The following is a 13,537-nucleotide window of genomic DNA, read 5'->3' on the forward strand; positions in this document are numbered from 1 at the left end:
GACGGATAACACCGGGAGAAATGCCTGATGTAGGTGACAGTGGGGAGGGGAACAGCAAACCACCATGGCATGTATATACCTATGCAACAATCCTGCAGGATGCAGGATGTGCTCATGTACACCCAAGCCCAAAATATAATAACAATAAAAAAAAGAATTCAACACTCGTAGTCACATCAGGAAGATTAAAAAAAAAAAAAGGTTAGCAAATGGAAAGATAACTTTGTAACTTTTAGTTGTCATAATCTCTTTGATACCAAACTGGCTCCTCTTTGACTATATGTTTTATTAAGACCATATTGACACCTTTTCATGCATTTGATTTCAGTTAGTTTTATCTGTCAATATTCATACTTATAATTCTTTTGAGATGTGCTTCTTTTGAGAAGTACTCTTTGTTTTTAAATTGCTAGCACCTTGAATTTATTGGACAACCAGTTGGTTAGGCATCTTTCCTGTGTCATGTAAATAATTCATGGCCACATCTTTGAAGAACTTTCAAACTGTTTGGCTTTATGAGAACTGCCAGATTATGTTGGTCCGTATGAGTTGTGATGAAATTGTGAGATTATAATGACACTAAGGAGTTATGTTACTCACAGGTAATATAGGGGTAGGGGTGGGGATTATATACACAAATATTTTGAGAATATGATAATTAAATTATAAGCGATCCACTAAAAAAGAACATATAAATCAGAAATGGCAGACCAGAATAGATTTGGATTTACTTAAACTGGCTTACTTCAATTCCCTTGTAATAACACTGGAATAGTTCATGTCCAAATAGTGATAGAAGAATGAGATTTCTAATGATTTGTCCTGCTTTTTAGAATCTACAGTTTCTACATAGTTAAATTCACTGCAGTACTTTCATTATTTGCCTTTAGATTTGATTTTCTTATAATTGATGTTCTCAAACTTCCTTTCATCACAAATATTTACATTCCTTCCTTTTACTTTAAAAAATGCTGTATTCCAAATCACACTGCCATGTGTGTACCTATGCAACAATCTTGCATGTTCTTCACATGTACCCCCAAACCTAAAATGCAATAAAATAAATAAATGGGGAAAAAACAATGCTGTATTCAGCCAGGCATGCTATCCACACCTATAATCCCAGCACACTGGGAGGCCAAGGCAGGCATATCCTTTGCTGCTAATGTGTCTTTTAGGATTTATAGAATATTTCCTGCAACTAGAATTCCTGTCTCTCAAAAATGCTATAGATATATCCCTACTGTTTGCTCAGGGTTCAGCTTCAATTGCAGTATTTTTGTTTGTTTGAGAAAGAGAGACAGAGATGGCGAGGGACAGATTATGAAATGGGGTGCAGAGGAGGCAGATCGAGAGACACTGATTAGATAGTGAAATTCTACAATAAAGTCTTAATACGAGCTTACATTCTGGGCAGCAAGAACAGTGTCTTATTCATCTCTGTAATCTCCAGCAGCAAATGCAGGGCTTGACACAGTATGTCCTCAGCAAATGTGTGTTTTCATGGAATCATAGTAAAACTGGGACTATTCTTAAAAATTACGATAATTAGTACATGGTTCCCTGAAAAAGATGAGAAAGGAACATTAGGAAGTACCTGCCAATTGTATATCAATTATCATTTACCAAACATAATTTCTATTTCATTTATTCTTCATTACAACTCCACAAAGTAGGTTTAAAATTTTAATTTCCATGTGAAGAAGAGCAAATCAGAGAAGTATCTAGTCCCAAACATATTTGTAATGTGTCAGGCCTAACATACAATTCCTGGTCTCATTCCAGATCCCTGGATCTTATATGGTTTATTATTTTAAGTTGTTGTTTAAAAAACAATAGCAAAATGCAAGTTAATGGACTGATTTCCTTCAAATCGACAGTCTCCTATTACCTTCAAGATAACATAGTTATAAAAAAAATAGGAGAAAAAAGAAAGAAAACCAAAGGGTGTTTCTCATCCTAGTGAAACCGGCTCTGCTGAATGTTTTGCAAAAATACAAAACAGGAAGTAATCCGATACTCGACCACAAGGGTGTGTTGCCTCAATGCTTTTACTAAGGCAAACCACGAGCTGTGCAATGCTTGTGCTGACAAATTATCTGCCCCTGCCCTACTCCTCTCCCTCCTGCAGAAGGGGTATTATTTCATTCGAATGTCCACAATTACCTTGGAGATATTGTTATTGTTTTTTGGTCCTGGCCAAGAGGCCAGCATTTAGACAGATTGTGAGTGACTGGAGCCCAAATGCTGACCCTGCACATTCTTACACACTAAGACTTTCAAGGTATCGAAGTTACCTGTTTCCATGTTTGTCTACTTGTCTACATTGTTAAATGCCTTAAGATCAGGAATTAAGCTTACCTGTCATGCTCCCTGAAACTCGTGCTGTGTGCTTGGCACATCACAGATGTTCAATAAATGCATGTGGAAAAGAAATGTTAGTAGAATATTTTCATTTGTCAGTTCTTGAAACTATGAAGAACTATAAGGCACTAATAATTATAAAGTCTACGTAGAACTCTTATTTGAAGCTTACTCATCCTTCAAGGGAATTTTTTTTAGATGGAGTTTCGCTTTTGTTGCCCAAGCCGGAGTGCAATACATATTTTGAATGTCTCTTCCTCTATGCTGTCCTTCCTGATTTGTCAAGTGCGAATGACCATATCCAATAGTATCTTTGTTTTAAGTTGATTTATATTTAGCTTTATACTGTGTTTGGCTGTTTCTATATACATCTCTGCAACATGGCAAGTCAACTTTGAATGGGTACCCAGTTTTATTTTTCTTCTTGTTCCCTTATTCTACTTCACCCAGTCTCTAGCATTAGAAAAGAATTCCAAAAGAGTCTGAGTGATATGAACTGAATGTGTGTCTCCTTGTCCCCCAAATTAATATATTGAAGCCCTAATCCCCAATGCAATGGTACTTGGAAGTGGGGCTTTTGGTAAGTAGCTACATAATGAAGGTTGAGTCTTCATGAATGGTATTAGTCCCTTAGAAAAGACAAGTGAGATGATCTCTCACTGTCATGTAAGGACACAGTGAGAAGGCAGCCAGCTGCAAATCAGGAAGAATCCCAGGCACCAAATCAATCGGCACCTTGATCTTGAACTTCCCAGTCTCTAGAACTGTTAGGAATAAATTTCTGTTGTTTTGGCTACCAAGTCTATGGTATTTTTTAAATAGCAGCCCAAACTAAGGCATTAAGTGATTAAACAAATAATGACAAATGAATGCACATAAGTAAATGAATAATGCATGCTTCACATATGCTGTCTGCCATATTTGAGGATGTCACCGAATTGCTGCTAGGTCTGTTCTCAGTGAACACAATGATCACTAAGAGAGTTAAAAATATTCACTCATGGTGACTGTTAATTTATGTAGTTGCTGTGTTCTGTTGCTCACCCTCTCCTCCCCTAGTTTTAACAATCCACAGAAATGGGGATTGTATGTTACAGAGACTCTCTCTAAAATCAAAGACTTACAGAATTAGGAATATGAATGTTAGGCCAATCTCTCACTAGATTTGCCTCTCAGTTGGCTTGGTTTTCTAACTTTGCAAACCAGGAAGAGACTGGTCAGCTTGGTTGGATGGCTGTAAATTGTAATCTGGAGTTACCATTGTGTTGAATATCAGTTATTTTTGCTGTCTCTATTTCAGTCTTTTTCTTTTAAATAACAGCAGCCAAATTTTGCATTAAAGAACCCAGTCATCCTCACCGCTTAGTCCATTAGGTTTGGACCAGTCTTCATACTTAGCCTGCCTGCTTAGGCTTTGGAACCCAGTTTAAGCCAAATCAGTACAAATCATCCCCAAGGCCATCATGCTTGGTTCAGGTCTAGGCACCTAACTTAATTTAGGCCAGTGAGAGAAAGACTTCTAGGATTTGTTTTTATGGTTACCAGGATGCTGTCATGTCTTAAGCTGTTGGGAATTGGGATGCAGATCCCCAGAATCAAGCTAACCCTTAGGAAATAGAGTGGAAGAAGTTATAGTTTTTCACTAAATCAAACTGACCCAGAAGGCAGACTTATCCCTTATCTTCTATTAATTCCCCAACCTGAAAAATTCCCTTTATGCTTACACATAAAATTTTCACTAAATCTTCTGTCATGTGCGACGAAAAAGAATCCCCATGCACTGCAGGTGTGAATTTTTCATGTACGTATGAATTGTTCAGGGTAGCTTGCTAAAACACAGATTTCCAATGCCCAAACCTAAGATATAAATCAGGGCCCAGGAACTTGCATTTTACCAAACAGTGTTGCATTTTAACAGACTGCCTTGTTAAAGCAGTGCCCCTAAGCTGCATGCACATCTGTGTAATGCAGATAACTGGCAGACCAAAGCTTGAGAAATACTGATATAGCTAATGCAAGAGACACTATTAAACAATGATAAAAATCTGGGAAGGTGCAAAAGTATCACACAGCAGCAGGAAGCAAAGGCCATCCTTTGTCCTGAATCAGAAATGGGAAAATATTTTGAGCTGTCAAGGGTGGATTCCATATCCAGTGTAGCACTATTTATAATATCTTTACTAATTTCTCATAATTATTTCTTCCTGCTTTCTGTGGGATGATTATATATCTCAGTTTGTCTAGAAATGTCCAGGATCCACCTGTCATTCTGGTGTAACTATGAATAGCATTTCCTTCCATTCTCAAAAGTGTTTAGGGTTGGATAATAAATTTTATGGTCCAACTCTCTTGCTTCATGGTAATCTGCACACAAAAAAAAGAGTTCTTTGTCTCTCTTGTTGTATTTGCTGAAATAGTCGTACATATTTTTTCTATTTCATGACCCTGAGTGGCAGAGACTTTAATATCTTAGAATCATTACTGCCAAGCCTAAAAGTTTTAAAAATCTCAGAAATCCATGTGGCTCTGAGTAAAATGTAAACTTAGTAACATATAAACTTACAGATATATGAATATATACACAATATATGTATATATACGTATGTTATAAAGTAATACATACTACTTTAATATTCTTTACTTTTATTAAAATAAATTGTATTATTATTTACTTTAATAATATATACTTTAATAATTTTTAAAAATTTTATTTGTGTATACAAACATGTTTAAAATGATTTGGAACACCCTATCATCCTTAGAGTTGGCTCATTCTAAGAAAGTGGAATATAAACCTGCAAATCACATTGAGGAATACATTAGAGACGTGAAAGAATGCTGTAGGAACTATGGGAGAGATGACATCTCTGCCAATTTATACATGGCCTAGAGGTCCTATTGTCAGGGATTAATTCTGGAACAACTATAACTTCTGGTCAGTTGATAAAGGGTTATGGTGACAGAGAAAAGAGAAGTGAGTGTTTTGGCAGGTGAGGGAAGTGATGGCAGTGCTCTTTTCAAAGATTTTTAATGCACCTAGAATGGAGAGATTTGACAGAGGTTATCTATCACAGTGGTTTAAGTTTCTACTAAACTAACCTTAAAAGAAAAAAAAAAACAACCTTGAATTGCTTTGATTTTCTTACTAATGCTAATTATAAATATTCAGTAAACACACAAAAAATTACTTTCTTGTGTTTTATTTGTAATCAAGGAGTATCTGGTATTAAGTAGTACCTTTTTTCTACCTTAAAATAGGTATACGTTTGTTAAATATTCCAGGAGACACTATGGTTCCATATTCATGCTTTTCATGTTGGAGGAATTTAGTTCAGTGATTTCTGCCTAACAACTGTTGTTTCAAGATAATTTGCCCACTGCTTGTTTGGTTCTGCTCAAACACAGCTGTAAGTTCTTTCTTTCTATATTTGGAGATGGAGTGACTGATGGCTGGGCATCAACCATCTGGAAGAGGGTGTGTTGGGTGGAAGAGAGGAAAAGGGACAGAGCAATGCATAGCTTCACAACATGGCTGGGGAGTCAGTACAAGAGTTTTGTATATTCTGTATCCCTTCCCTGATCCTGACCTCTGACGCTATATAGTTAAAAGAGGAAATTCCTACATAAGTTTTTTGTCAGTTTTATCAGGCTTAATGCCTCCCTTTTAGAGTAAACATTATGTTCACACTCTCTCCACTTTCTGAAAACTAATTCATAAATAACATAAAAGCTATACATATATACTTAAAATTATGACAATGATAATATAAAAAACACATTTTATGAAAATAATTCATAAAAATAATATATATTTCAATACATAATGTTCAGCCATGTCTCACAGAGACATATAATGGAGTAGTGAAGTGCTTGCATGTAAATTTAGATTTACTCTAAATGTAGCAGTTACAAAACCAGACTGACACAGGTGCATTCTATCAGTGCCTCAAATACTATGAGTAATTAGCCATTGGTGGCATGATATTTTAAAATTAGATAGACTCTTGGTAATGTTCAAAAAAAAGGACAGTGTTTCCTTACCTTACATAGCTGCTTCATTCCTGGAAAATTTAATGTGTATTAAAACCTTTCAAAAATACATATATGTGAAATGCAGTTCTAGGCGCAGGTTTTTCACCTACATGAATGTCTGGAAGGACATCCAGGAAGTCATGCATGACCTGGGGCAATTCTTCAAGGTATGGGACTGCACTGTACATTTTAGGATGTCTAGCAGCCTTGGTTCCTGGTATTAGTAGCAGTGCCCTGCCCCAAACCTGAGACAACTAAAATACCATCCTCCATTTCCAAAGTGCCCTCTCTCGGGGATGGTATTAACTCCACAGAGGACTACTAAGCCTGTACAATCTACTCGAGCCAGAAATCATTTAAATAAGACCTTATTTTTATTTTTTTCTTTCAAGTGTTATTATTGGAAGACCCATCATCAAGTTCCAATTAAAATGGAACAATCATCTTTTCAGGGCGGATTCTCAACAAATAGTTGGGAGAATGGACAGAATCTATGTTATTGTTTATGTATGCATTTTATTTAAATTGCAAACAATCTCAAATTTTTAGTGGTGTATAATAATAGATATTTATTTTTTCTCACTTAGTAGTTTGTGATTCAGCAGGGGTTCTGCCAGAGTTCAGAAAGATTTAACTCTAGGCTGATCATCAGAAACTTGATTACTGGTACTGCCACAGATGTGGGAGAAAAGTTTCCTTATTTTGAACATCATTAGCAATTTTTGATACAAAGTACTTAGTAAAAGAGTTTTACTTGAAGTTAGAACTTTAGCTGCAAGGGACACTGGAAACATGAGATTCTGATTTTTTCATCTTATTTAGTGGGAAGTTGGTTCTGCATCCAAGATTCATAAGGTGGATGTATCATTTAGTTTGGGTACGATTATGCCATGTAACAAATAATCCAGCTCCCAAATCTCCATAGCTTAAAATAATAATTATTTATTTTTTTCCTTATGTGACACAGTAGTTGTAGATTGTCAGTGAGGCCTGGGCTCATGATAACCTGTCTAGAACCTGGATTGCTAGAGCAGCTATCACCTCAAACACTGCTATTCAGTGTGCCAGAGAGAGAAAACTTGGTGAGCTAGTGTTAAAAATTACCAGCTGGCCATGACAAATCCCACTGCTAATTACATTTGATCGGCCAAAGCAAATCAAATAGCCAAGGTGGAAAGTATAATCCTGTCATGTCCTAAAGGAGATGCTACAAGTATATGGTGTTCTGAACTAACGACAACCATGATGAGAAATTTCCCAAACATGGAAACAGGATTCAGATGCTGGACAACCAAAAAACAAGATACCCAAGTCCGCTAGAGACTGCCTTATTTATATCGTTTCCATGTATAACCATGCTCAGTCGATCTAGCTCAGTAGCTGCTAGTGACATAGTGGTGCTGAATGAATGTTTGTTGAATAAAAAACAGAATATGATTGTTTAATTTACCAAATCTTACTATAACTGAAGCTTAAAGAGAGTTACTTTGCTATTTAACTCTACACTATGAAACAAGATAAATATGTGTCATTTGCATGCAATGTTGCACTTGAAAGCCAGAGTGGTACAGTGGAAAGGAAGACAAAAAAGATGTTTCGTCTCAATATTACTTTGAATGTGTCCACTCATTGCTTTTTCCCCACCGCAGGGATACTGTTTCCTGTGCTTAGCAGAGTTTGGGACAGTAGGTATTCAGTAAAAGCAGTTCTGCTATCATTAGCTGTGTAGTCCTGGCGAAGTCATATCAAAGTAGCCATAGGTTAAGGTTATTCAGCTGTGCCCAAGCGCAGGCATGCACACACATCTTAGCAACATTCGTCTTTGTATTGTGAAGATCTCCAAGACTGGAAAGCGATACAATTGTACAATTGTGATTGTCATGTGACATATCTGCAGCCTAGTGTCTACCACAAAGTATCCATTCAAGGCAGGCTTATTGATTTTCTAACAGTAACCATGCTCGATTCTTGATGTGGAATGGGGTGGGTATCTAAGAAAGCATGTAGTGCATTTCAAAAAGTTTGCCGAGAGTCCTGGGTAGAGGGTTTTGGGGACGTGGTTCCCAACGAATCAAGAACAACAAGCAATGCCCTTCGTCCTCAAATCTCAAAGGTCAAACACTTCACAACTACCAGTCGGCACCGAGAGCTCGCGTTCCTTCCTTCGCTAACCAGGGCCCCGCCCGCGAGCGGTCGGCTAACGACCGCAAAGCCCCGCCTCCCACGGCGTCCCGCCAATCGGCTGCGCGGCCCGGGCCCAACCCTCGCGGGTCACGTGACAAGGCCAGGCCCGCTTCCGGCACGTCGCGGGCGGCTGACGTCGCCGGGGTCCGGCGTCGCGTCAGGGCTGGCCGGCGGCGGAGGCGGTGGCGGCGGCGGCAGCGGCGATGGCAGTCGACCCAGAGCGAGCTTGAGGGCTTGGACCCAGCTCCCTCCTGCGAAACCCTGGGCCGTTCCGGCGCTGCGGCCCCAACTCGCTCCGCTCCTGCTCCCTCCCCGGCCGCTGCCTGGGCGGAGGCGGAGGCAGAGGCCCGGGCTGGCCGCCCTTCTAGTGCCCCAGCTCTGCCCCGGACGGCCCGGCTGCTGTGCAGAGAGGAGGCCGAGTCGGTAAGAGGCGGCGGCGGCTGGGCCTGGAGTCCACCTGGCCCCCGCCGGGCCGCCCGGGACGCCCCCATTCTGGTGTCTCTCTCCGGCCCGCTCCCCTCCCGCCTCCCTCCCCGTAACTCGCCGGCCCTATTGTCTGGGCGCCGCCGCTCCCTCTTCCCCTCCCTTCCTTCCCCCCTGCCGAGGGCCGGACGACTGTCAAACCTGGAGGCTTCTCCAGCTCCCTGCCAGCCCGATCTCAGCCTTTCCTGCTTGTGTCTTGCCGCCCCCTCCCTGTCTGGCCTCACCTCCTCACATTTTTTGGCCTCGCGGTCATTCTCTGACCATTGCTTTACATTGTCCGTCTCTGTGTCTTCTTGTTCATTTCTTCTTCCCTCTCACTTGTCATCTTTCAAAACTTCCACTGTCCTATTTCTTGCCAATCTTTACCCCTTTCCTTTCTGTTTTTACTCCTCTCCGTGCTGTCTGCCTTCTTTTTGCTTCAAGGTTTACTCCCAGTAGACTGTCTTACTTTATAAAAGTTCCTTAATTCAAATCCCCTTCATCTTTCCCTCTTCTACCCTAAGACAAAGGAAAATCTTGGTTATCCTGGTACTTCATCCCTGTCACTGGGGGATTATACTTATTCAGTCCATCACTTAATTATGAGCTCTAAGTTTGATCCTGGAAGATGTTAATGTACCTGGTGAACCACCCCTTACTGTATTCTTCCTGTGACGGACAGCAGAAAAGGCTGATTCTATTTCTACACAAACATTTTAAGTAACTGCCTTACATATTGCGGACTAACAAGATCTCTATTAAAAATATTCATACATTTGTTCTTTTGCATCAACTACACCCTGGCCAAGCTCCCTGTTAACTTTTTAATGCCTTAATATTTGCTCATGCCCTGCCAGGAGGATATGCACTCTCCCTCTCCAACCATGAGTATTCAAGTTTGAGTTCGCATATTTTCATGGCCAGTGTTGGTGCTATTTTTCCCGTTACCTATCAGATTCTTTCAAAGAGAAAAGAAGGAGCAGTTGGAATTTTATGTTTGCTGTTCTGTCTGTTATGAATTGTGGCCAAACCGTTATAAAAAATGACAATTGTGTGTGTTTCCTTTTTTCTTTTTAAACTGTAGGGAGCACAGTCATTAGTCATCTTAAATATCAAAGAACATCTTAGGGCTCTCTCCTTGCCCCTAATAACAATCAACTTACATTCCTAATTATGAGTTATGTTTTGACTAGGCTGTCTCAAAATGTATTCATATTCCTCATGTACCCATTAGTGAAAAAGAGGCCACCTCAAATGTGCTCGGTGGCCAGTGTGGCCCAAAATGTAGTAGTTTGCATGTGAATGATCTAGACATACATAGGTACTCCTTTGCAGTTTTTGTTCTTGCGTTACAACCACTTTTATTATCAATGTGGACACTGTCTATATTGAAATATAGTAGAAATACTCAGAGTTAACAAAAGCATGTTATTATTGCTTGTTGAATATGAAGTATAAGAAAGCAGTTTCTTTTGTAACACTGTGTATTAAAGTATTGAATTATGTGCTACCAAGGTGGGAGATCATGGATAGTGAAAACTCCGAATCCGAGGAGGAATTAGTGGTATCTTCACTGGCAGAGGAGTGTGTCTAATGTTTCCTCCATCTTTGTGTGCTGTAGGGCCTTATCTAGTGTTTTGTATTATGAGGCACTCAACAAATATTTGTTGAAATTAAAAACTTGATTTTGTTCTCAAGAATTGCAGTAGTCATATTCCAGAACACTCAGCCATCTTAATTTTTCAAAGGCAGGAAAGCATTTTCAGCTGTCCCTGTGGAGAATTTTCTTGGGTAGCGTCAAGCTAAAATATAAAGTGTTTTTTGCTATTGACAAGTTTTAATAGCCCATGTATTCGTTCTTTTCAGATAGTTTTCTTTGTTCTCTTTCATAAGTCATTATCAAGATTGCAGGTTGCACAGTACTTTATTAGAGATTTTGGTAATCCTTCACATTTCTTAAAAATTTGGCAAGTATTTTGTCTTCTCCTGTATTGTTTCAGAAAGTCTGTTTAATTTTAATTTTACCTGTTCCCTTATACTCTACTTCCTATGCATTTTCTGCATTGGAATCTAACTTTTTTCTTTCTCTTGAGGTAGTGAAAAGAGAATACTGAAGAATAGGATCTCAAGATGAGTAAAAAGCCCCCAAATCGCCCTGGAATCACTTTTGAGATTGGTGCTCGTTTGGAGGCACTGGACTACTTACAAAAATGGTATGGAAAATATAGAATTTTCACCTAAAGCACAATATCTGTAGCCTTACATATGTTAATTAAGACAGTGAATTCCACTGATGGTAGCGGAAACATCAGTGTATTCACATTTTGATTACACATGTACGTTGTTTTTTAGTCCTACTCTTTAGGCTTTGTAGGTTTAGCATTTAGAAACTATTTTTAGTCAGTTATTTAGTACAATCATTTTCAGTGTTTGAGAAATGAAAATAATTGTCTAGAGTGTGAGGTTTATGGAGAATACCAGTACCCCTGTATACCTTACATGAGTTGTATTGGTGGAAGTAGAGAGAGGAGTAATCCAGAGAACCAACTTCTTAAGTTTTGGATAAATTTTGATGTAAGTCTGTATTTTTGGTCTGTCAGTGGTAGTCTTTCAAACTACAGAGTATATTAATGGTTAGCATAGGATTTTTTAAAAACGATTTTACTTTAAGTGCTGGGGTACCTGTGCAGATTTTGCAGGATTGTTACATAGGTATACACATGCCATGGTGGTTTGCTGCCTCCAACCCCCGTCATCTACATTAGGTATTTCTCCTAATGTTATCCCTCCCCAGTCTCCCCACCCCTTGTGATCCCTCCCCTAGCCCCCAACCCCCAACAGACCCCACTGTGTGATGTTCCCCTCCCTGTGTTCATGTGTTCTCACTGTTCAACACCCACTTATGAGTGAGAACATAGAAAAGCATTTTTTTATGGTGAACACTTTCAAAAACATCTCCACTATTCATTATCCCACCTAAAACCAAAATCACATTGAAGTTTCTATTTTCCCTGGAGGTCCGTAACCTAAAGGCATGTTGTTACTGTCTTCATTGCAAAATAGGCTGTCCTTTCAGAACTTGTGTGTCTCCCCCTATTCTGGCCATTGTGGTAAGTGGTAAATTTAAACACCTCCCATCGTATCTTTTATACAGTAGTTAAGAAAAGTTGGAGAATTGGTACAAAACTACCATCTGGAAAGGCGAGAAGGGTAAGCCACACACAGGGGTCCCTGGGCCAGAGCAGGAATTAGTGTGGTTCTCTTTCTCCTAAGGAGTGTGTCCCTCATTTGGCTTAACTGACACTTTGTTCTGCTGTCTTGGCAGATGTCTTTTTGTTGCCATTCTCTGGTTCTTCGCCTGAGAGGGACATTAGAGGGTTTCCACTTCTGGGAGGGATGCTGCCTTTGCTCCTCCTGAAGCCCATTTATTTTGATGCAAGCCCTGGTTTAGCAGTTCCTGGACTCTCCCAGAATTTTAAATGTTTTCTCATTTAAAACCATAGTGGGCATTTTGTAAATTTACTTTTGATTGATTTGCATTAAGTCAACTTCCCGAGTTGGCAATGGCAGGCAGAGAAATCTTGTTTAGTCATGGTATTTGACTATATTGATCAGGCTGGTGTTTCTCTCTCTTAACATCTGGTGTTAGAGGTTGGCATGTATCTCTGACCCCAGCTTAATGGCCTCTTGTCTTGAGCCCTGCTTTAGGACAGTTTGAAGCTACAATTTGAGATGAAGAGGTTAATTGTCACTGTCAGTAGGTGGAGAATGTACGTGATAGTTCCCAGGAGGCGTTTGGGAAGCACCTGGGAATTAGACAGTAGCATTTCTCCTTGTAGTGACAGTCAGATTATCTCCAGACATTGCCAGATGACAGCTGGAATGAGGGCGAGTGGCAGCAAAAAATGCTCCTGTTGAGAACCTCAGCATTAGACTATGCAACAAAAAATGCTAGTTGAGGCAGCAGTTGGCTATCTTGGTTCGCATTTGACCAAGAGAAGCTTTTTACTCCAAAGGCATACTGTTGAATCTCTGTGTGATACAAGAGTATAGGAAATAATACTTGTTACTTCTTCAATGTTACCCTTAAGTGGTTTATGGATTTTTAAGTTACTGGCTTTCTGAATTAGTTAATTCGTATTAATATATTCTCTTAGGCTTCCCAACTGACAGTGTTGCAGTTGAACTAGCTTCCAGTTTTGGAGAAACGCATAATTAGTTCTGTCAGTAATATTCAGGGATAGTAATATAACTTTGATATTAGTGAGATATTTTGGTAATGAAACATTTTCTAATTTAGGAGCTATTAAATTTATGATCCAGTAGTTCAAAAGACTACAAAAAAGAACTCTTAAAACCTTGCTTGAGGCCGGGCGCAGTGGCTCATGCCTGTAATCCCAGCACTTTGGGAGGCTAAGGTGGGTGGATCACCTGAGGTCAGGAGTTCGAGAACAGCCTAAACAATATGGTGAAACGCTGTGTTTACTAAAAAATA

The 13,537-nt window shown here is 39.4% G+C and overlaps 1 protein-coding gene across 13 annotated transcripts in view; it reads left to right on the forward strand.

Moving 5' to 3' along the window:
• The first annotated feature begins 8,684 nt into the window (after positions 1–8,684).
• Positions 8,685–13,537, forward strand: part of PHF20L1 (PHD finger protein 20 like 1) — a 75,850-nt gene continuing 70,997 nt past the window's right edge. For 3 of the 13 annotated variants that reach the window (XR_004261538.1, XM_032253833.1, XM_032253848.1), the window contains exons 1-2: positions 8,726–9,003; positions 11,136–11,255. Coding sequence is in view for 12 of the 13 variants with exons in the window: in XM_032253833.1 (XP_032109724.1) it covers positions 11,173–11,255 (83 nt within the window). In the remaining variant the exon portion in view is untranslated. Of the gene's footprint in view, positions 9,004–11,135; positions 11,256–13,537 lie in introns of all 13 variants that reach the window. The other 10 variants (XM_032253850.1, XM_032253870.1, XM_032253841.1 and 7 more) reach the window with 5 other exon arrangements.

Source organism: Sapajus apella, unplaced genomic scaffold (genome assembly GCF_009761245.1).
Source record: "Sapajus apella isolate SASKATOON/1434 unplaced genomic scaffold, GSC_monkey_1.0 scaffold3, whole genome shotgun sequence".
Classification (NCBI taxonomy): domain Eukaryota; kingdom Metazoa; phylum Chordata; class Mammalia; order Primates; family Cebidae; genus Sapajus; species Sapajus apella.